The 25321-nt window shown below is 41.2% G+C and overlaps 1 protein-coding gene across 3 annotated transcripts; it reads left to right on the top strand.

The window, feature by feature from the left end:
* The first annotated feature begins 2460 nt into the window (after nucleotides 1-2460).
* On the top strand, nucleotides 2461-25321 carry LOC124286871 (eEF1A lysine and N-terminal methyltransferase-like). Of its 3 annotated transcripts, XM_046723315.1 has the most exons (15): nucleotides 2461-2569; nucleotides 3421-3538; nucleotides 5456-5638; nucleotides 7123-7351; nucleotides 8798-9006; nucleotides 10450-10570; nucleotides 12667-12785; nucleotides 15675-15809; nucleotides 16963-17149; nucleotides 17925-18105; nucleotides 18704-18826; nucleotides 21447-21523; nucleotides 23557-23692; nucleotides 23818-23946; nucleotides 24469-25321. In XM_046723315.1, exons 3-15 carry the CDS (start codon nucleotides 5547-5549, stop codon nucleotides 24753-24755), a joined length of 2025 nt encoding a protein of 674 aa, XP_046579271.1. In that variant the 5' UTR covers nucleotides 2461-2569; nucleotides 3421-3538; nucleotides 5456-5546; the 3' UTR covers nucleotides 24756-25321. The 3 variants fall into 3 exon arrangements, with proteins under 3 accessions (XP_046579271.1, XP_046579270.1, XP_046579272.1); XM_046723314.1 differs by lacking the exon at nucleotides 3421-3538 and having other exon boundaries at nucleotides 24469-25320; XM_046723316.1 differs by lacking the exons at nucleotides 2461-2569; nucleotides 3421-3538; nucleotides 5456-5638; nucleotides 7123-7351 and adding an exon at nucleotides 7502-7526 and having other exon boundaries at nucleotides 8796-9006.

Here is a 25321-nt window from a genome sequence, read left to right as displayed (position 1 = left end):
TCATGGGTGAACAATTCAGTTGAGGCCTGGGCAATTTATCATAACGACTAAACAATCCATTTCATTATTTTTAATCATTCAAATTATTTTTTCAAATTCAAAGTATAATGAAACACTGAGTTAAACTTAAAAACAAAGTATCGTGAAGTACAACTTATGACACAAATTGTGTCTTATAAATGTAACAGTATGAAAGACGTCATCACATAGCGTGGATCTCGAAATATTAGTTGTGATGTCTCGAAATCACGTATGTCAAAATATTCTCCCGAAATCGATGTTTTAATTCATCCCATGGTAAAACAACCAATGCCAAATCTCGTTGTAGAACCCATGGGCGAAAGAAGCCAGAGGGCATTAAATAAGTACATTCATGGTACGTGTCGGTGGGATTTGAAACCCCGGAATATGTGACTCCGATGAAACCTTTCCTTAACAATTCAACTTTTTTTCTCCAGTTTCAAATGTGAAGAAATGCAACAATGTGACGCAACTCACTGTGTCGTGACGTCACAGTTTCGCAGTGTGACGGCATACTCGGTGATCACACAGCAAATATTGTCGGCATCAGGCTAAAACGTTGCACCATTTGTCAGACATAATCGGAATTTCCTCGAAGTGACTTGGCTTAAACGCGCTACAAATCTTATGGCATCCGTCGATCAAAACGGCACAAACTAAAATCTTATGGGGAAAAACGGAACCACAGTTTGTTATAAGATAATCGGATTGCAGATAATAAATACATCTACTATTATGTCGGAACTATCAAAATTTAAGAACAAGGATGTATTTTTATATTCAAGGATACAATGTGAAAACTACTTTATACGGTAACGGCGCATTGAATAACTCAACTATTAGTGATATTCTGAACTCATTCGGCAGTTCATTTCTAAAAGTAACCGCTTACAGTAATTATCAAATCTACGTATATATTCAATGTAAGGCAAGTTTTATATATTTGATTTTCTGCGGCTGCTCATTTCGTTGCTAGGCATATCCAACACTATACCGAACATACTTATTATTCAATCATTTATCTGTTATTTTGTCACAGTATTTTTCTTTTGTTGTCAAATTTTTTCAATTATGTATCCAGCTATTGGAACAATGTAATGGAGTTGCATCTATATAAGCCACTAGGCTTGTTCGCCTATCCAGGTTTCTTTGACGAAATAAAATGTGCTTAAACCAAATATATCTACTGTGCCGACAGTGATTGGAAGTGGGCATCCCATAGCTGACAATCGGATTGCAGAATGTTTAGATAGTAAATACATCTACTGTGCCGACAGTGATTGGAAAGGGCATCCCAATTAAGCGTGAAAACATCGCAACCTTTGATGTTTTAAGTACATTTACTCAACTGAAATCGCCCAGTGTCAAACTCAGTGTCAAAATGAAATTGTTTTTAAAACGCACAAATGTACCCATTGTTTACCGTCGCCGAAATACCTTAGTTGTGCGTGGACGTTAAATAAAGCAAATAACAACAACCCATTGTTTGTTAGTTTTTGGTTTTATGGAGATTTTTTTTCTTTTTGGGGTATACAGAACATAATAATTTTTCTGAATATACATAACATATATTATGCAAGCTTAATATTATTCATTTTTCATATTTTACCATTTTTATTAGACATTTCCTGAAATTGTGTCACTGCCGTTACGAAATTTGTAACATTTTGAAAAGAAAAAATCCAAAGATAATATTTATTTCATGTACATATATATTAAAATATCTAGTTTTACAATATAACATGGAGTTTTGAAATTGTAAATTTTTTGCTTATGAAAAAGACAAAAAAAATCAAATGCCACATCTGTGACATCAGCCACTGGAGTTGTGACACATGAACATTGAGTAAAATTGGGTGGTGTAAAGTTAATATAAACATATAGTTTCCCTACTTTTGTTACTGTAAAGTGTAGAAAAATATTGTGATAAGTTAGTTACCATAATTCTTTTGGTTTGATTTTGATTTAAGTTTGTCGGATACAAACATCTGACATAAATATGCACGGATTTTGAGAATGACTCATATGTTGATATAATCTTGCTGATGTTATAATGAAATGAAATAAAACATGAGTCAACGTCATACTTTGTTTTATATATGGTGCCGTTTTAGCCCAGAAATCAGAAGCCGTTTTCGCCAATATGGTGCCGTTTTCGCCACACAAATTTGGTGCCGTTCTGCTGTGGTGCCGTTTTAGCTATAACCCGTAACAAACAAGCCCATTTAAATTGAAAAGGAGCCCTAGGGAGACCAGAGATTCAGACCTGGGGAAATCTAGACTTGCTTCGTTTAGGGCTTTAGCACTACAGGGAAGGCTAGGCTGTAGGGAAAATAATGTGGTTCAGGGACTGTGAGACAGACTAGTAAAATCCGTGCACTTCGCGCCGCAGCGTATGGCCGAAGGGAGATAACTCTAAAATGTTTACTTCTTCCAAGATGTCTGCTCAATCCCACGTGTTAACGATAGATCATCAATGTTGTTGTTTACAGAGCTAAGAAGTCAAACTAACTCAAACACAGGTTTAACCATAGCAACTACCGAATAGGTAGGATAGTAAATAATGTTACTGGTCACATTATTAAAACACTGCACTGTACAATGAGGGAGGATATACGAAAAGAGGCTGTTCCTGGTTCAAATCGGTTGTGTTGTCTAGACTACCGATGTTGTGTGTATTCAGTAATAAGCATCTTCAATGCTTTAGTGTATTAGTATTAGGACGTACCTAACACAAATGCCATTGAAATCAAACGCTCAAATGTTTTGGATTTACATTCTCAAACATAATAGCTAACTAAGCAGGGTTCGACGTTAACATTTTTTTACTACAAGACCACAGACCAGTGAACTAGCGGGTGTTAAAAGTTACTAGACCTGATCTAAGACAATACTGTTGAAGACAAAACAAGGTGATATTTGTTATCAGCAGGTTTATATTGCATACAAGAAGAACAAACTTTATTAAACACAAAACTATGAGATAATTGTTTTCTTTTGTCCATTACGAATACTGTACATACCTTAACTTTTGATTTTAACGTTTATCATGAAAGATTAGCTTTCATGGTCTTTTTACACTTAATAAGCTTAATAACAGTCTCTATAATACTCATTGTAATAGATAAATCTGTGCAAGATTTTTAAAAAAAGAAGATAAACAAGTACTGTAATTTGAAACAGCGTTCATTAAATATCTACAGAACCAGTCGTACTAGCCAGACAGGATTTTAACTAGACCACACTAGCTATTTAGACAATGTTGTGTCGAACCCTGCTAAGTATAATACAAATACATTGGAAATGTCATTTCAAATGAGATGCATTCAAGTGTTTTCATAGATAACTAAAGTAGTGGGAGCCTCTACAGAATACATTCAGCATCATTTTATATTCAAGGACTCAGTGGCAAAGGATTGGAGATCATCTCTCCTTACCCCATAGCTCAACTGACAAGGATCGATTTGAAATCCATGAAAGAATACTGGTATTATTTATTGGGTGCCGAAGGGATTATATAAGTTCACCAGTTATTGTTTGGATGCAAAAAGAAATTGGTAAAAATTCTCTGACTCCCCAAGGACATTCAGCATGGTGGAACAGCCAAAGTACTGTCGGAAATGCTAGAAAAATGCTTTTCAGCCTTAATATCTTTATAAAGGTGACAAATGTACTATGTTGTCAATATATCAACTTGCCAATAGTGTACCTAATTTTATTTCAATCGATTTAACATTCCCATGCATTTAAAGGGCAGTTTACAGGAGAGAATTTGGTACCAAAACAACAACTCAAGATTTGTTCAGAGTTCAACAACAGAAATCTGAAATAGTCTTTACATTAATGCTAATAATACAGGCGGTGTAAAAATATGAATTAGCGTTTTCTTAAACAAATAAATGTTGAATGTTTCTGTTACTTTAATTTATTATCGTTTCTTTATTGAAGAAATATTAATATAAATGTTAAGTCTTGATAAATAAGTTTCCCGTCATGCATGCACATCTTTATCTCAGCGTTCACTATGGCCAACTATTTTCAGTCGATTGTTGCAAAGGTTTATAAGTTTTTTGTGCTGCGAAAAAGACAGAGGTATACCTTTCATTAGTTTAGAAAGGGTTTATTACAGAACTTGTAGAGCTGTTGGTATGTCTTACCAACAAGTTTACAATATTGTAAACAAATCAGATAAGACAGGGACCGTCTCAAGAGCAAAACCGGGACGTAAAACCATCCTTGACAACTTTGACAAGGGAGTGCTTAGACGGGCGGTCTACAAACTTTATGAGAAGAAGAATATATATAGTCTAAAGAAGCTACACCAGTGACTTAGTTAAATCTTTGGCCAATGTTCACAACTAGATTAAACTGACTGAATTACATCCATATTTTTGCGATGAAATATACTGTTGACATGCAAAACATTTATTAAAACGTTGCACATTTCTACAATCAATCGATAAGATAACACAAGTGAAAGGATTCTTTCCAATGTACAGTAATTCGTATGTTTATTTCAAAACAAACAAAAACACACACACACACACACACACACATATATATAGGTATTGTTGGTGTGCGAAATGTGGATATCACATGATCCCTTACATAACCAACACGTATACTATACGTACACATGTTCAACATTTTGAAGAAAACTTCTATTGAGATGACACCCTCGCCCGAGCGTGTGCTCAGGTGTCAATTTCACCTGGCGATACTGTGCATGCTGATGACGTAACACAGGCAGTTAAAGTTTGTATCAAATAACGTCCCACTACCGCTTATTTTTCTAAGTTTTTGGTATTTTCATAAGTAAAAACACATTTTAGGGCATGTCTCAAAATTTATTCCCTTGGTCTACATTAGGTAGATGTTTCTTAAAGTGATATTTGTTATTTAAGTAACTGTCATACCTCTGAATTTTAAATATGAGTCAAAAAGCATTTTTCTAGCATTTCCGACAGTACTTTAGCTAGTTACCTTCTGTTATGGTGACCCGTGAGGGTCCAGGTTAGAATATTGATCTTCAGTAACCCATGCTTGTCGTGAGAGGCGACTAACAGGATTTGGTGGTCAAGCTCCCTGACTTGGTTGACACATGTCATCGGTTCCCAATTGCGCAGATCGATGCTCATGTTGTTGATCACTGGATTGTCTGGTCCAGACTTGATTATTTACAGACCGCTGCCATACAGCTGGAATATTGCTGAGTGTTGCGTAAAACTAAACTCACTCACTCACTCACTGTTATGGTCTGTTGTAAATATGACTGTTGCCTATGGCGAGACGAGATAACGATGGAGTTCATGACACCTCATCTCATTGGTCTGAGTTGTCAGTTTTACCATCAGTAAATTACAGTAAATGTTCCTATTTCTACAGCTGACTTGAATTATTTCTTTTAAAACTGGACAGCTGTTTTGTTTTTCAGAATTATGACCCCATAGCTAAGCCCTCGCTTAAGAGGTGAAGCCTGAGTGGACAGATTGTGATAAGTGGCTGTTCCTTCCTCCTCCCCCAACATGGATCTCCTACCCCGAAGTCACACAGAATTTGTGTCAGAGGAGTACTGGGACAAGTTCTACAAGAAAAGAGGAGCTAAAGCTTTTGAGTGGTCAGTGGACTTTGTGGTGTCAGTCTGTTCATGAGAGTTTTATCTTGTGCCTAGACTGACGCAAAATTAGTCCCTGAATGTATAAACAGAGTTTAATTTAGGGTTTCAGAAAATAAAGTCACAGGGACACACAATGTTATTCATTGTCCCAGTCTATGCATTTCTGGTGTCCCCGCCAAATTGTAGAGAAATGGATGCAGAAAATAAATTCACAGGTGTTTGGTGCACAGCAGGGGCGGATTAGGGTATTATTCATTGTACCCACAGCACATGTATGAAGCCCATTTCTGCTAAGTGTTTGGTTGTTTTGCTCATTCAGAGCAGTTACGTGATTCATTTCATCCATCAGTCCACAAATAATGAAATCTAAACAATCAAAACATACAGTTCTGTACACCGTTACTTCACACGACCCTCACATTGCCTGCAAGGACCCTTTAAACTAATAATTATGGGTCCCTGGGACCCCCATGTTTGTGAGTCGAGGCAAACCCTGATAATTTTGATAGTAACACAAAAAACCTCTTTGACTGAAAATGAGCGCCATTGATTTGGGAGATTCTGGAACCTGGGGAAATCTAGACTTACTTCATTTAGGGCTTTAGCATTGCAGGGAGGGCTAGGCAGTAGGGAAAATAATGTGGTTCAGGGACTGTGAGACTCGTGCCCTGCTTTTCCTGTTTACAATTGACAAATAGCTCATCTATGGCTGAGAGATTAGTGTCAGTTCCAAACTGAGCCATGGGAAGCAATTTGTCAAAAACATATTTAGTTCAAGTCTTGATTTTCTTGTGAACATGTATTCTGGGGAATTGGGAATTTTTTTATTCAAATTTGGAATTTGTTTTGATTTTTCTCCAGATTGGGGACTAAATATCAGTCACTGAGCAGCTCAAGATATACCCTTAATGATTAAAGGAATATCTTTTGATCAAACTTGCTCAAATATGTAACATAGAAATACTTTTGATGTTATCTATTCTTACTTCGGGACATAATTATTGTGAATCATTCCATTCAAATGTAACTTAATTTCCTCCATTGATTTTGGGAGGTGGGGTGGACTAGTGGTTAAGGCGTTCGGTCGTCATGCCAAAGACCTGGGTTCAATTCCCCACATGGGCACAATATGTGAAGCCCTTTCCCAGTGTCACCCGCCGTGATATTGCGGGAATATTGCTAAAAGTGGTGTAAAACCATACTCCCTTCTTCTTGCTTACAAGTGACTTGATGGTGTATCTTTACTGTTTCTGGGTGGTTCATTAAAATCATATCTTAATGGCTCGATTCTCCTGGATCTCAGGAAGTACCAAACAGGCAATGCTGTTTTGTTTTGACCTTGTATGTAGGTAGGTATGGAGAGGAACTGGAGCTGTGTGGAGTTTTGTTCAGTCAGTTGGTTTTGGACTTGCATGTTGGTATAGAGAAATACCCAGGCCTGTGTGGAGTTTTGTCTAATGTTTTCATTGTGACATTGCATGTAGGTATGGAGAGTACCCGGAGCTGTGTGGAGTTTTAGGGAAGTATGTGCGACCCAAAGACAAGGTCCTGATGGTCGGGTGTGGCAACTCCAGACTCAGCGAGGACATGTACGATGTGGGCTACACCAACATTGTCAACATCGACATCAGTGACATCGTCATCCGACAAATGACGGACAAGAACAGTAAGCAGCGTCCGAACATGGCCTTCCACAGGATGGATGTCACAGAGGTGAGTTGTTTGTGTCAGTGACTGTAACATGTGAGTTGTTTGTGTCAGTGACTGTAACATGGCCTTCCACAGGATGGATGTCACAGAGGTGAGTTGTTTGTGTCAGTGACTGTAACATGGTGAGTTGTTTGTGTCAGTGGCTGTAACATGGCCTTCCACAGGATGGATGTCACAGGTGAGTTGTTTGTGTCAGTGACTGTAACATGTGTGCCTTCCACAGAATGGATGTCACAGAGGTGAGTTGTTTGTGTCAGTGACTGTAACATGGCCTTCCACAGGATGGATGTCACAGAGGTGAGTTGTTTGTGTCAGTGACTGTAACATGGCCTTCCACAGGATGGATGTCACAGAGGTGAGTTGTTTGTGTCAGTGACTGTAACATGGGTGTAGTGAGTTGTTCCATGGGTGAGTTGTAACATGTCAGTGGTTGTTTGTGTCAGTGTCACATGAGGTGAGTTGTTTGTGTCAGTGGCTGTAACATGGGTGAGTTGTTTGTGTCAGTGGCTGTAACATGGGTGAGTTGTTTGTATCAGTGGCTGTAACATGGGTGAGTTGTTTGTGTCAGTGGCTGTTACATGGGTGAGTTGTTTGTGTCAGTGGCTGTTACATGTGAGTCCCTTTTTAGCAATAAGATGGGTGAGGTGAGTTGAAGTGGTGTAGGTTGGCCACATGAACAAATGTACAGGATGTTGATACTATAGTCTGTTTGCAGTGAAAAAATACCGATGAATTTCACTTTAAACAAAAAAGTAAATCAAATAAAGTGAAATTTAGATTGCGAATCCTTATAATTTTACCTTGCCAATTGAACATTTAACTCTCAGAATTTTATTCAAATTATGATAAAAGTTGATTAACAAACGATCATATATTCAAATTGTTGTTATTGTTTTGTATTACAAGGGGGTACGCGCAGTAGTTGGAACAGTGAAACAAATGCACATCCTCTACGTGATGAGCGTTAACTTACACCAAACTTAAGTGTTCTCGGAGTTTCATTTAATGTGCATACCCCCTTGTAATACAAACTAATAATAGCGATTTGAAACTATGATCGTTTGTTAAACAACTTCAACATTGCACTAAGGTTACCTTAGTGACTTACAATCACCTTAGTGCTTTGTGAAAGGAGGCCCAGGTGTGTAGTCAAACAGACTTTTCCAAATGTATGCTGAAACTCTGTGTTCCAGGTGGAAGGGTCTAAATGATCACAAATAACAGTTCTATATTTATTTTAGTTCAGGATTCCCGAGGTTTTTTCCCAGGAATGTGTCTGCATGCCATCAGTATTGATATAATTTCTACGAAATACATGAAGGTCCAAATATACGTTTATGAACATCAAATCTGCAATCATGTGACCAGTTACAGGTCAAGTGGAAAAGGTTTGTGTCATTGAAACTTTGAAAAATTATGTGAGTTTGATTTGGCCACTGACTGTTTCAGATGACATTTTTGGATGGCGAGATTTCGGTCGCGTTGGACAAGGGCACCCTGGATGCCCTAATGGCCGACAGCAGTGATGGGGTTGTGGCTACTGTTGACAAGATGTTCGCGGAGCTGAGTCGTGTGTTGAGACTTGGGGGACGTTACATCTGTATTTCCTTGCTCCAGGAACATATCGCAAACAAACTCTTCTCATACTTCGCAGAGTTGTGAGTAAACTTCGATTCATCTCACAACATCAGGAATCTGTTAAACTAAGAAAGAATAATTCACAAATTGTTTGATTGGCAAATTTAATGTCAAACTAGATCAGTACATTGACATCCATAACATGTGATCATAGACTTTCTGCCAGTCCCTGAACCACATTCTTTTCCCTTCTGCCGAGCCCTTTTTGAGTGCTTAAATACTGAATGGAGCAAGTCTAGATTTCCACAGTTTCTGAAGCTCCCATCCCATTGGGAATTATTTGTTTCTGTAAAATGATATGTATTCAGAGACTAGGCGTTAGTTAGTCTCTTGCGATCGTGGAGCTTAGCAGAGGAGTCCAGTGGTGTCACTCTCCTACCCAGATTTCCGTGCGGCAAGCCAGCATAGTACCTCTGCCACAGGCCAGAAAAATGTGACGATTTGTCACATCTTGCAATGTCCATTCAATATCATGTACATATTTCTTAACTCTTTTATTTTTGACGAGTCTACATGTCTAATTAAACATCTTTGATTGAATGGTTTAGTTTCACTGAGAAAATATCCTAAAACATGTAACACTATTTCGATTTGCGTAGCAATCCTTTGTTTACATAGGTTGTACGGCTCCACGTGCTGTCATCAAAACCGACGGAGAGCAAACGATGCAGCCAGTTTGATATCGAAATATGAACTGTCATAAATCTTACTGTCGCAGTTGTGGAAGAATATACATGTAACAATGTAAAACGTGAAGAGCGCCGAAAAGCTTGCGTTAAGGCCGGTCTCTTCTTATTATGAATATGCACGTTTGTTTACAATCAAGAGAAAAGTCTGGTCACGTGATATGCAAATTAGCCTGTGGCAGTGATGTTATGCTAAGTCATCACTGTGCCGGAGTGTGCAGTGGTGTAAGCACTCACCCATCACACCCAAAGTAGGAGTTCGATTCCACATCTAGGTCCGCAGTAACAGATGTTTGACTCCATGAAGGGATCCTAAGTCAGAACAAGTCTGTGGAACTTGAAGCTTCCTTCCCTTTAGCGATTCCAAGTCCGAATAGATCCCAAGCTCTTACTCGTTTGTGTCCCTGTAGGAACCTCTGATAGAGGACTTCTGGAACATTTGTCTCTGTGTTGGGATATCAGGTCAGAATAGGTCCCCAACACCCAAATACTTACTTCCATGGCAGATAATGTGTTAAGGGTCACTTGTATGCCAGGGGCAGTGAGTTAGCCTAGTGGTTAAAGCGTTCACGCTGAAGGCTTGGGTTCGATTCCCCACATGGGTACAAGGTATGAAGCCCATTTCTGGTGTCCCCCGTAGTGATATTGCTGGAATATTGTTAAAATTGGCGTTAAACCCAACTCACTCAATTGTATACCAATCTCTCTTGAATCAAAAATCTCTTGTTTCTGTGATATTGCTGCAATGTATGTGCCTAATAATCCCCTCCCTTGCAGGGGCTGGCCAGTACGTATCCATCGCGTTGAGAAGGAAGCCTCGCCAGATGACCCCGACTTCTCACTGCCTGCCTTCGTCATCGTCCTCACCAAGTTCAAGAAGATGCCAAATATGTCTCCAGTATGTATCATGCTTTATTGTAAGAATGTTGTTTTCACTGATGTTCTCTTTCAGATAAAATGAATCCTGTCTCTCTGCTGACTTGCCTTAGGTCTTTGGTGTAGCAGTAGAGAATGCAAAATTTTATGAGATTAAATTCTATGAATGTTTGAAGGACCACAATGTCCTCTCATATCAAAAAGATCTTTACTCATCATCTTCTCACCGTCTCTCTGCGTATTTAATAACTAAAGAATTTGAATGTGTATGGTGAGCATAAGTTTGGGGTCGGTGGGGTAGCCTAGTGGTTAAAGCGTTAGCTGATGACTCAGTTTTGATTCCTCACATGGGTATAATGTCTGAAGCCCATTTCTTGTGTACCCTGCCAGTTCAAAAACGGTGTAAAACTTCACTCACTCACTCACTCACTCACTCACCTCACGTAAGTTTGGGGTGACGTCAAGTGACTGTTATTGCCTGGTGATTTGGGAGGAGTAGGATTTTATGACTGCTTCAATTGGTTTCAAATTCTCTCTGGTGTAAGGGAAATAACTCTTGTTTCATTTACTTTAAAAGTATATAGTATCACACCACCACAATATTAAAGCCTTATCATCTTATCGGAGGATACCAGAAATAGGCTCAAGCTTTGCAAATGGACAGTACTTTGATGGATTAATTATTGCAACTGATTGTTTATCATGTGTTTATTATTGCAGCCGTGGGGGTGGTCTTAAAGGTAAAAGTGTTTGTTTGCACACATGGGTACAATGTGTGAAGCCCATTTCTGGTGTCCCCCGTAGTGATATTGCTGGAATATTGCTAAAAGTGTAAAACCATACTCTATATTGCAGCTTTGGCTGACAGAAGTATTTTCATATCAGGTGTCATGCATTTCATCTATTAACTAGGGCGATGGGGTAGCCTAGTGGTTAAAGCGTTTGCTCGTCACGCCCAAGACTCGGGTTCGATTCCCCACATGGGCTCAATGTGTGGAGCCCATTTCTGGTGTTCCCCGCCGTGATGTTTCTGGAATATTGCTAAAAGGGGCGTAAAACTAAACTCACTCACTCACTCATCGATCTACTATATCCTTATTCTGAATCTTGCTTTCCTAATTATCTGCAAATGAATTGAACCAGTGATGCTGATAGCATTGCAGTGAGTATGCAGAGTTCCGTCCCCTATATATTCAAATTGTAGGGTTTCCTCCATGTTGGTCTTGTCTTTTCTGTCTGTGAAGATCCGGGTTAGAATTGACCTTCAGTAACCCGTGCTTGTTGTAAGAGGCGACTTATGGGATCGGAGGGTCAGGCTCGCTGGCTTGGTTGACAACTGTCATCATATCCTAATTGCCTAGATTGATGCTCATGCTGTTGATCACTGGATTGTCTGTAAATAACTAGTCCAGACTCAGTTATTTACAGACCGCCGCCTTATAGCTGGAATATTGCTGATTGTGGCGTTAAAATAAACTCACTCACTAACTCTTATTTTTTCTGCTCCATGCCTGTGCGCTTTACACAGACAGAATCCATTTCCTTTTGCACAGTTATCTTTTGAAGAATAAAGTAACAAAATGTATTCTTTAGACGCTTTATAGAGTCTGCAAGAAAGGTCCACACTTTTTTTCTGATGATGTAACTGGGCGGTGGGGTAGCCTAGTGGTTAAAGCGTTCATTTGTCACTCCGAAGGCCCGGGTTCGATTCCCACATCGGTAAAATGTGTGAAGCCCATTTCTGGTGTCCCCTGCCATGATATTGCTGGAATATTGTTAAAGCGGCGTAAAACTAAACTCACTCACTCACTCTGATGATGTGAGGTATAAATACGTATTTGACTGTAAAACACAACCCCCAAAACCGTCAAAAATGATGATGGATTTTCCTTCATCATGTTCTGTAAGGTGACGGGGCAGTGGGGTAGCCCAATGGTTAAAGCGTTAGCTCGTCACAATGTGTGAAACCCATTTCTGGTGTCCCCTGCCGTGATGTTGCTGGAATATTGCTAAAAGCATCGTAAAACCAATTTCAGTCAGTCAGTCTGTAAGGTGGCTGCAGAGAGATAATATAGTAAAACTGGTTCTAAATGAACTCATTCAGTCACTCCCTGTTAGATTTTAGAGGTGTGCAACGCCGATGACAAGATGGACCGCTACGAGGATGTGCCGGGGATGAAGACGGTCGTCAAGGAGATGCAGTATTATGCAGTTGTCAAGCATCAGATATCAAAGAAGTGAGTGAAACCAGTCAGAAAAGTGTGTTTGTAAGGGGCACTGTGCTAGCCTATTGATTCAAGCGTTTGCTTATCACGTCAAAGTCCTGGGTACAGTTTTTAACCAACATGGCTACAATGTGTGAATCCCATTTCTGGTGTCCCAGCTGTGATATTGCTGGAATATTGCGAAAAGTGGTGTAAAGTCAAACTCACTCTCTCACTGTCAAAATTCAAGATTCTATAACAGTAATATGTAGGTGAGGTGAGGTGAAATTGGGTTTAACGTCGTGCTTGAGAATATTTCGCTCATATGACGACGTGCATGTGTGTGTATGTGCGGCTGCTTGTACGAGCCCAGACTTAAGCTGGTTTTATAGTGCTAGCCCACTGAGATACCATGCCGCAGTGAAGCATGAATACCCCACTCAGACACATTATACTGACTCAGATCCGACCAGTCCTTGTTGTACCCATTAATGCCGAGCGCCAGGCAGGGACCAACAAGTACCATATTTTAACGTCTTGGTATGACGCGGTCGGGGATCGAACCCGCGACCTTCCACTCTCCGGGCAGACGCTCTAACCACTACACCACGGAGGCGGTCAGTAATATGTAGGGAAGCCGATACATTGATGCATCGGTACTTTTGCTAAGACGATACAATTATGAGCAAAGATGGGAAATTAGAGCTTTTTAATCTCTGAGAATAAAAAATGTTGATCTTTTATTTGACAGTAATAAAATATGAAATATTAAATCTCAAAATGTAACTAAATTTACGCAATAATGCCGCGAAAATGGGTATCGTGATACGTATACGTATTCATGAAACTTATGTATTGTGACATCTCTAGTAATACGTTTGTGGTTGTTTTGTTGTGAAGACCCGTGTCAATTCTCTACATTAATATAACGTGTGAAGCATATTTCTTGTGTCCCCCGCTGTGATATTACTGGAATATTGACAAAAGCTCACTTACTCATTTTTATCCCCGCATCGCATTTTGGAGGGGGTATTAAAATGGACTTTGTCCGTGCGTGCGTGCATCCGTGCGTCCGTGCACATTTGTCTTTTCCGAAGCAGAACTTCAAACCGTTCAATAATTCTTCACCAAACTTGGCACATGGATAGATCTGGTGGTGTACTGGTGTCTTCTGGTAGTTTTGGTATTCTGAATTAAATATTTTTGGCGTTTATATGGCAACAAGTTTAACTTAGACTGAAATTGGTTGTAGTGCTCTTTTCCGGAGCAGAACTCTAAAACCGTTCACTATTTCTTCACCAAACTTGGCTCATAGATTGGTCTGGCGGTGTACTGGTGCCTTTTGGTAGTTTTGGATTTCTGAATAATATATTTTTGGCATTTCCATGGCAACAAGCTTGACTAAAACTGAAATTAGTGGTAGTGCTCTTTTCTGGATCAGAACTCTAAAACCGTTCAATGTTTCTTCACCAAACTTGGCACATACATATATCTGGTGGTGTACTGGTGCCTTTTGGTAGTTTTGGAATTCTGAATAAAATATTTTGGCGTTTCCATGGCAACAAGTTTCACTTTGACTGAAATTGGTGATAATGCTATTTTCTGGAGCAGAACTTTAAAAACCTTTCAATACTCTCCTTCCACTTTTCTATATACACACCTAAATATTTGACATAATCGTAACTCGTAGACATAATCATGAAGAGTATTTTGCCATTGCGGGGGATATTGATGACTTTTTTCTTCTTGTTATCACCCGCAGCGCTTTTTGCGGGGGTTATTAAAATGGACTCTGTCTGTGCGTGCGTCCGTCCGTGTACATTTGTCTTTTCCGGAGCATAACTCTAAAACCGTTCAATATTTTTCACCAAACTTGGCACATAAATAGATCTGTGGGTCTACTGGTGATTTTTGGTAGTTATGGATTTCTGAATAAAATATTTTTTGCGTTACCATGGCAACAAGTTTGACTTCGACTGAAATTGGTGGTAGTGCTCTTTTCCGGAGCAGAACTTAAAATCTGTTCACTGTTTCATCACCAAATTTCTTACATAGGTAGGTCTGGTGGTGAACTGGTGCCTTTTGGTAGTTTTGGATTTCTGAATCAAATATTTATTTTGGCGTTTCCATGGCAACAATTTTGGCTTCAACTGAATTTGGTGGTAGTGCTACTTTCTGGAGCAGAACTTTGAAACCTTTCAGTACCCTCCTTCCACTTAGCTATATAAATGCCAAAACATTTGACATAGTAACTCGTAGACATATTCATGAAGAGTATTTTGTCATTGCGGGGGATATTGATGACTTTGTCTTCATGTTGGTCTTCAGTAACCCATGCTTGTCATAAGTGGCGACTAACGGGATCGGGTTGTCTGACTGACTTGGTTGACACATGTCATTGTATCCCAATAGCACAGATCAATACTCATGCTGTTGATCACTGGATGTCATCGGTTCCCAATTGCACAGATCGATGCTCATGCTGTTGATCACTGGATTGTCTGGTCCAGACTCGATTATTTACAGACCGCCGCCATATAGCTGGGATATTGCTGAGTGCGGCGTAAAACTAAACTCACTCACTTGATCACTGGATTGTCTGGTCTAGGCTTGATTATTTACAGACTGCGGCCATATAGCTGGAATATTGCTGAGTGTGGCTATAAATAACAAACACTATGTGTCATGGCCTCATGCAATCAATCACTGTTCTCCCAGCCATCATTTGTCTTATATTGCTGTGATGTTGGTAGGATGTTGGTGCTGTGCTGGACAGTGTTTTAGATTGCTGTGATGTTGGTAGGATGTTGCTGCTGCGTTGGACAGTGTTTTAGATTGCTGTGATGTTGGTAGGATGTTGGTGCTGTACTGGACAGCGTTCACGGTTGACATGATAGACACGATGTTCCGTGTTTGTTGTAGGAATGTGGGTGACGACCAGCCTTCCCTGTGTCTGTACAGCAGCGAGTCAAGTGAGCCACGGTACACGCTGTACGTGGTGGACAGGCCACACAAGACATCTCGACAGTTTGCTGTTTTCATTGTACCCCAGGGAAGGTAAGAAACCGATTGTTTGGAAACACTGTTGTAACTATAGTTATGGGATTCTGACTGTCAGGAAACACTGTTGTAACTGTGGTTAAGGGATTCTGACTGTCAGGAAACACTGTTGTAACTATAGTTATGGGATTCTGATTGTCAGGAAACACTGTTGCAACTGTGGTTATGGGATTCTGACTGTCAGGAAACACTGTTGTAACTGTGGTTAAGGGATTCTGACTGTCAGGAAACACTGTTGCAACTGTGGTTATGGGATTCTGACTGTCAGGAAACACTGTTGTAACTGTGGTTATGGGATTCTGACTGTCAGGAAACACTGTTGTAACTGTGGTTAAGGGATTCTGACTGTCAGGAAACACTGTTGTAACTATAGTAATGGGATTCTGATTGTCAGGAAACACTGTTGCAACTGTGGTTATGGGATTCTGACTGTCAGGAAACACTGTTGCAACTGTGGTTATGGGATTCTGACTGTCAGGAAACACTGTTGTAACTGTGGTTAAGGGATTCTGACTGTCAGGAAACACTGTTGTAACTGTGGTTAAGGGATTCTGACTGTCAGGAAAGACTGTTGTAACTATAGTTATGGGTTTCTGACTGTCAGGAAACACTGTTGCAACTGTGGTTAAGGGATTCTGACTGTCAGGAAACACTGTTGTAACTGTGGGTAAGGGATTCTGACTGTCAGGAAACACTGTTGTAACTGTGGTTAAGGGATTCTGACTGTCAGGAAAGACTGTTGTAACTATAGTTATGGGATTCTGACTGTCAGGAAACACTGTTGCAACTGTGGTTAAGGGATTCTGACTGTCAGGAAACACTGTTGTAACTGTGGTTAAGGGATTCTGACTGTCAGGAAACACTGTTGTAACTATAGTTATGGGATTCTGACTGTCAGGAAACACTGTTGCAACTGTGGTTATGGGATTCTGACTGTCAGGAAACACTGTTGTAACTGTGGTTAAGGGATTCTGACTGTCAGGAAACACTGTTGTAACTATAGTTATGGGATTCTGACTGTCAGGAAACACTGTTGTAACTTTGGTTAAGGGATTCTGACTGTCAGGAAACAGTGTTTCAAATGTGTATCAATGAAACTGTCAGGAATCATTGTTGTTTTGTCACTTGGGTACCATTGTGACTGTTTCAGGGAAACTGACTGGCTGTTTTGCCAGCCTGCGGGAAGAAAGCAGTTGGCTGAAAGTGCTGCGTCAGACAGATTGGTTGTCGTCACGCTACACCGGACACACAGTTACACAGATATTGAGTCTGTCAAGGAGGAACTGTCAGGCAAAGTGATGGAACTGACGCCACCAAACTTCAAGCGAGGAACTCAGGTACTGAGTACAGAGGACTTGCAAAACACATCTTGCTCATACAAAATTAAAAATTAAAAAATATTAATAACAAATTGTGTAACTGACTCGTGATTGGCTTTTTATGAACATTTTTATGTTACTCAGCATGTACAGTGTGGGTAGTGTAGTGGTTTCAGCATCGACCTGTCATGCTGAAGGCCAAGGTTCGATTCCGTACATTGGTACAAGCCCAATCTGTGATATTTCCGAATATTGCTAAAAGATGGGTAAAACCCAACTCACTCACTTTCTCACTCACTCTTTCTCACTGTTATGGGGCTGTGGGTAGCCTAGTGGTTAAAGCGTTCACAAATATTGCTATAAGCAGCGTAAAACTTAACCCACTCACTCACTCACTCACTCAGGGTCGGGTCGTATCCCAATTGCGTAGATTGATGATCTTGCTGTCATCACTGGATTGTCTGGTCCAGGCTTATTTACAGACCGTCGCAATATTGCTGGAATATTGTTGAGTGAGGCGTAAAACTAAACTCACTCATTCACTCAAACATTTACCCACTTACCCACTAACAGACGTACAATCACTGATATCCCATCATTCACACATGCACGCACTTACCCACACATACTCACATTCACTGATATACCAACACACTCACTCACACAATTACCGAGACACTCACTCACTCACTCACTCACTCACTCACTCACTCACTCACTCACTCACTCACTCACTCACTCACTCACTCACTCACTCACTCACTCACTCACTCACTCACTCACTCTGTTACAGGTTCCATTCCTGTCTCTGGGGGAGGACATTGGACACAGACACTCGTACGCCCAGGGGACCAGTGAAATGAATGGAAAGTATGTGGTAGAGGACCTGGAGACAGAGGATGGGCAGTTTTACCGACGTCTCATCTTCCTCGACACAGCCAACATTGTGCAGTCGGAGGCCAAGCTGGTGGCAAGTGAGCACATAATTATCTCCCTTTGTCAATTATCTTCCCCTTATTGTACACTGGTCACATTTCTGGTTGATAATAATTATTTCTGACAATATTGTTCGAGAAAATCTATCCAAGTCAGATAGAGGGATGTACTAGGTCTGTCTGTTTGCGAGTTCTCGGAACTCTATTGACGGTTTGGGCCCACAGATATTACAGTAAGCCTTCCAGGAATTATAGTTGGGATCCAAGGTATTAAATTGGTGTCCAAGGTAAATAACCATTGAACCAACAGTGAATGCAGTACAAAGTGCACAAGGGTGGTATGTTATGCTTCGTTTAGAGAGACCTTTGACTAACTAATTGGATGGGCAGGCTTGCTGACTTGGTGTTTGCATGTCGTCATATGGATGTGGTGGTGTTTCAATGCAAACAGTCTGATATGGTATTGAAACTCAGACTTGGTGTTCAAATATTGATTGTATTTCCTATCAGAGCAGAAATATCAGAAAAATCAAAAGTATTTGTTTTAATTTAAACATTCTAACATACAGAGCTTGTTTGTGTCTGATAAGACTCACCATAGATATGATGTGTCCACTCACTTGGACTGATGTTTCAGAGTCCAAGAAGGGGAAAATGAAGGGCTACGAGCCATCGAAGTTGACCCTGGACAAGAGTTTTCTGGGATGTCAGCATCATATGGCCATGGTGGGGAGTCTGGCATTCCTGCCTCAACCTACAGGTGAGATACATAGAGAGTCTGGCATTCCTCCCCCTCCCCTGAGATATATGGGGAGTCTGGCATTCCTGCCTCAACCTACAGGTGAGATACATAGAGAGTCTGGCATTCCTCCCCCTCCCCTGAGATATATGGGGAGTCTGGCATTCCTGCCTCAACCTACAGGTGAGATACATAGAGAGTCTGGCATTCCTCCCCCCCCCTGAGATATATGGGGAGTCTGGCATTCCTGCCTCAACCTACAGGTGAGATACATAGAGAGTCTGGCATTCCTCCCCTCCTGAGATATATGGGAGTCTGGCATTCCTGCCTCAACCTACAGGTGAGATACATAGAGAGTCTGGCATTCCTCCCTCCCCTGAGATATATATGGGGAGTCTGGCATTCCTGCCTCAACCTACAGGTGAGATACATAGAGAGTCTGGCATTCCTCCCCTCCCTTGAGATATATGGGGGGAGTCTGGCATTCCTGCCTCAACCTACAGGTGAGATATAGAGAGTCTGGCATTCCTCCCCTTCCCCTGAGATATATGGGGAGTCTGGCATTCCTGCCTCAACCTAAAGGTGGGATACATAGAGAGTCTTGCATTCCTCCCCCTCCCCTGAGATATATGGGGAGTCTGGCATTCCTGCCTCAACCTACAGGTGAGATACATAGAGAGTCTGGCATTCCTCCCCTCCCTGAGATATATGGGGAGTCTGGCATTCCTGCCTCAACCTACAGGTGAGATACATAGAGAGTCTGGCATTCCTCCCCCTCCTGAGATATATGGGGGAGTCTGGCATTCCTGCCTCAACCTACAGGTGAGATATAGAGAGTCTGGCATTCCTCCCCCTCCCCTGAGATATATGGGGAGTCTGGCATTCCTGCCTCAACCTGCAGGTGAGATACATAGAGAGTCTTGCATTCCTCCTCTAACGTGCAGGTGAGATATATGGGGAGTCTGGCATTCCTGCCTCAACCTACAGGTGAGATACACAGAGAGTCTTGCATTCCTCCTCCAAAGTGCATGTGAGATATATGGGGAGTCTGGTGTTCCTGCCTCAACCTACAGGTGAGATACACAGAGAGTCTTGCATTCCTCCTCCAAAGTGCATGTGAGATATATGGGGAGTCTGGTGTTCCTGCCTCAACCTACAGGTGAGATACATAGAGAGTCTTGCATTCCTCCTCTAACGTGCAGGTTAGATATATGGGGAGTCTGGCGTTCCTCCCCTAACTTTCAGTTGAGATATATGGGGAGCCTGGCATTCCTGCCTCAACCTACAGGTGAGATACATAGAGATTCTTGCATTCCTCCCCCAACATGCAGGTGAGATATATGGGGAGTCTGGTGTTCCTGCCTCAACCTACAGGTGAGATGCATAAAGAGTCTTGCATTCCTCCTCCAAAGTGCATGTGAAATATATGGGGAGTCTGGCGTTCCTCCCCAACCTACAAATGAGATACATAGACAGTCTGGCATTCCTCCCCCAATGGACAGGTGGGATATAAGGGGAGTATGGTGTTCCTGCCCTAACCTACAGGTGAGATATATATAGAGAGTCTGGCGTTCCTCCTTAACCTACAGGTGAGATATATAGAGTCTGGCATTCCTCCCCAACCTTGAGGTGAGATATATGGGGAGTCTGGCATTCCTCCCCAACCTACAGGTGAGATATATAGAGAGTCTAGCGTTCCTCCTCAACCTACAGGTGATATATATAGAGAGTCTGCCATTTCTCCCCAACCTAAGGTGAGATATATATAGAGAATCTGGCATTCCATTTGAACCTACAGGTGAGATATATAGAGAGTCTGGCATTCTTCCCCAACCTTCAGGTGATATATATAGAGAGTCTGGCATTCTTCCCCAACCTTCAGGTGATATATATAGAGAGTCTGGCATTCTTCCCCAACCTTCAGGTGATATATATAGAGAGTCTGGCATTCTTCCCCAACCTTCAGGTGATATATATAGAGAGTCTGGCATTCTTCCCCAACCTTCAGGTGATATATATAGAGAGTCTGGCCTTCCTCCCCAACCTTGAGGTGAGATATATGTGGAGTCTGGCATTTCTCCCCAACCTAAGGTGAGATATATAGAGAGAGTGGCGTTCCTCCCCAACCTACAGGTGAGATATATGGGCAGTCGGTCTCAGTTTGTTGTCTGACGTTCCTCCCACAACCAACAGGTGAGATATATGATTAAGCCACAGTTGGAGTCTGGCATCTGGCCATCCTCCCCCAACCTAAGGGTGAGATAGATGGTAAGTGGGCCACAGTGTGTGTGTGTGTGTGTGTGTGTGTGTGTGTGTGTGTGTGTGTGTGTGTGTGTGTGTGTGTGTGTGTGTGTGTGTGTGTGTGTGTGTGTGTGTGTGAGAGAGAGAGAGAGAGAGAGAGAGAGAGAGAGAGAGAGAGAGAGAGACCTCCCTCAACCTACCGATGACACATCAGTGGAGTACACACAATTGTTTTCATTTCATGTCATAGTGTCCCATTGGTTGTGTATCAGGAAATTCCTAGATCATAAGTGTCCTGTCTGATCTTCAATAATACACCTGCAATGAATGGTACTGTTGAACCACTGACAGTAATGCTTGAAACTCACCTTGTGTCATGGTTGTTCTGTGTCCTACCCAGACAGAGAGATGTCCTTGCTGCTGATTGGCCTTGGGGGAGGAGGCTTGTCTGCATTCATCCACCATCACTTCCACAAGGTAGGCTTCCGAAGTTCTATACTTGCCAAGGTGTTTGGGTTTGAACCCCAGACTAAACCTTACCATGATCAATGGTCCCATGTAGGCTTACCAAGATGTGTGTGTTGGGACCCCAGACTAATTCCAATCATGATGATTTTGGATACAACGACATGCAGTTACCAAGTCAGCAAGCCTGAGAACCAGGTCCCCGTTTCACAACGCTATCGTAGTGCTACGACTGTTGTACCTCCTATACTGTAACATAGACTTATGACAGTCGTAGAGCTATGACAGCTTTGTGAAATGGGACCCTGGTCGTTTTTGTCACCTCTTACCATACACATGGGTTGCCAATCCTTTTTTATCCCCCCGGCATGTAATGCGGGGGGATATAGTCGTCAACTCGTCGGTCTGTCCGTCCATCCGTAATCAATTTGTTTCCGGAGCATAACTCAAAGACTGTTCGATATTTTTCAACAAAAATTGGTAGACATGTCAAACATAACCTAAGGTGGTGCCTTTTGCTATTTACAGATTATTGTCAATTTTATTTTTCTCGGTTTCCATGGAAACGTTTTGGACTTAGTCTTAAAGAGGGGTGGGCTTCGTTTCCGGAGCATAACTCAAAAACTGTTCAGTATTTTTCAACAAGACTTGGTAGATATATCAAACAGAACCTTAAGTGGTGCCTTTTGCTATTTGCAAATTTTCTGCATTTTTATTTTTCCCGGTTTCCATGGAAACGATTCGGACTTAGTCCCAAAAGTGTGGGGTTGGCTTCGTTTCCGGAGCATAACTCAAGAACCGTTCAATATTTTTATCCCCGCAACGCGTTTTGCGGGGGGTATTAAAATGGACTCCGTCTGTGCAGGCGTCCGTCCGTCCGTGCACATTTGTCGTTTCTGGAGCAGAAACCGTTCAATATTTTTTCACCAAACTTGGCACATACATTGATCTGGTGGTGTACTGGTGCCTGTTGGTAGTTTTGGAATTCTGAATAAGATATTTTGGGCATTTCCATGGCAACAAGTTCGACTTAGACTGAAATTGGTGGTAGTGCTCTTTTTCCGGAGCAGAACTCAAAAACCGTTCTATGTTTTTTCACCAAACTTGGCACATACATAGATCTGGTGGTGTACTGGTGCCTTTTGGTAGTTTTGGAATTCTTAATATAATATTTTTGGCATTTCCATGGCAACAAGTTTGACTTAGACTGAAATTGGTGGTTGTGCACTTTTCCGGAGCAGAACTCTAAAGCCGTTAACTATTTCTTCACCAAACTTGGCACATAGATTGGTCTGGCGGTGTACTGGTGCCTTTTGGTAGTTTTGGAATTCTGAATAGAATATTTTTTGGCATTTCCATGGCAACAAGTTTGACTTAGACTGAAATTGGTGATAGTGTTCCTATCTGGAGCAGAACTTTAAAAACCTTTCAATACACAATCCTTCCAAAACTTTTCTATATCAAACAGATCCTAAATATTTGACATAATTTGGCAGAATTTATTTATTTTTCCGGTTCATGGACTTCAGTCTTAATCCCAAAAGGAGGGTGGGCTTCATTTCAGTGTATAACTCAAAACGCCTTAATATTTTTCAACAAAACTTGGTAGATATATCAAACAGAACCCAAAGTGGTGCTATTTGCAGATTTTTGGCATTTTATTTTTCAGATTTCCATGTAAACAATTTGACTTAGTCCCAAAAGGGGGGGTGGGTTTCGTTTCCGGAGCACAACTCAAAAACTTCTTAATATCTTTCAGTAAAACTTGCCAGATATGTGAGGCAGATCTTGAAGTGGTGCCTTTTGCTATTTGCAGATTTTTGTCATGTCTTTTTTTCATGATTTCCATGGAACAATTTCCACTTAGTCTAAAATCAAGCTGGACTGTAAGTAACTGTCAGATGATTTGTTCTTTCAAATATGTGGGGGCCGGGGGGATATGCCATCTTCTGATGACTCTTGTTTTCGATTGCCAATTCTTTTTCTTTTTTTTCGTTTGTTGATCCTACAGAAAAATAGTTACCGTTTACCTTATGTCCCTGTAGATGAGACAGGATGTGGTGGACTTTGACCCTGATGTGTTGGAAGTGGCTGAGAAGCATTTCTTCCTGAAGCAAGATGACCGTCTTAAAGTCCACATTGCTGATGGTCTGGAGTTCATACACAAGGCAGCAGAAGCAGGTGGGTGTGGTGCTTGTACAAAAAATGGCTCTCGGACTCTTGAGATGCTCCCTCATGGAAGGCCGATCCACAGCCTCACAGGTATATGGAGGTGTATTTAATCACTATTTTACTCATGTTTTCAGGACGCCAGTACGATGTAGTGATGTTTGATGTAGACAGCAAGGACCGGTCAGTTGGCATCAGCTGTCCGCCGGTGATGTTCCTCGAGGAGGACTTCCTGCAGGAGACGGCATCCATCATCCGTGACAACGGTACACGTAGAATTCACACAGTAAAGTTTCTGTAAACAGTCAGATTGAGGATATTTTGGCCTTATGTTGTGGTGTCCGGGATTTGAAAAGTTTGGGGAACAACACATGACTGGGGGATTATCACAGGTTGTTTTAATCTACTTGGAATTTGTTGTAGCACATGTATGTTTGCATTTGGAAAGTTTGGACTTTTGATTGGTTAAGATTGACGGTCACAAAGAGCTCACCAGACAGTGCGTCAAACCAGTATTCCAAAGGAATGCTACTTACAGCTCGTCACATTTTCTACAAAATTTTAATGGCCCTTTTGGGTAATACTTCTATATTTTATCAAATTATGTCAAACATAATGATTATTTAATACTACTGGTTTGCTGAATGATTTCATACAAGTCAACATTCAGGTGTGTGTATTGTGCTTGTTTGTTGGTTTGTGGGTTGTATGGTACTAATTCTGGTGTTGCATTTGCCAAGCTCTCAAATTATCTTGAGCTCATTGTATTATTGTCTTGTTTGTTCCAGGAGTGTTTGCTCTGAATCTCGTTGCAAGGGATGACATCTTAAAGAAGAACATCTTGGATCGTATCAAGAAGCTGTTTGACCGAGTGCTATCTGTACATATTGAAGACGAAGTGAATGAGATTGTCTTCTGTCTGCGGGGACAAGATGATGGAAACCAGTTGGTGGCAGACGCCAAGTCAATGGCGGCCACCCTCAACAAGGTCATCAAGGCCACGTCTGCTGCAACTGAAGTTGATATTACCGAGGCTCTAGGGACATTATCTTTGGTCGATGACAGCAAACTGTGACACCAGATGGAGGGTAGGTTTCTGTGACAATATTTATTCCATGTGGAACATTGGAGGCCTAATGTCAAGAGTGCGGCAGTGTGATGCGGAGTTATGTCCCTTGCATGTGTTCCAACACTACGTTTAGTCTGATTATCTGTGGGACAAAACACAACAGAACTTAGTATTGATCTTCTCAGAGCATGGATTAAATCTTCCAAGGATATGATACAGATCTTCACAGAACATGATTGTAGCTCTTCACATGACTTGATACAAGTCTTCTAAGGACATGGTGTTGATATTCACAGGATGTGGAATAGATCGTAATAGGACATGATATCACTCTTTACAGAGCAGGAAGAGGCTTTCACAGAAGACTGAGAGATCTTCAATGGACACGGAAGAGATCTTCACAGGGGTAGATCTGAACAATAAATGGTACAGAATTTCATTCTAAATGCTGTAGATATCCATAGTGGTATCAGTTGGACCACAACTTGAAGGTTAACCCCAGAATCAATGTGTATGTAAATGTGAAGGTTAACCCCAGAATCAATGTGTATGTAAATGTGAAGGTTAACCCC

Source organism: Haliotis rubra, unplaced genomic scaffold (assembly GCF_003918875.1).
Source record: "Haliotis rubra isolate DU_JTF1 unplaced genomic scaffold, ASM391887v1 Scf394, whole genome shotgun sequence".
Classification (NCBI taxonomy): Eukaryota; Metazoa; Mollusca; class Gastropoda; order Lepetellida; family Haliotidae; genus Haliotis; species Haliotis rubra.
This window is presented reverse-complemented; position numbering and strand designations above follow the sequence as displayed.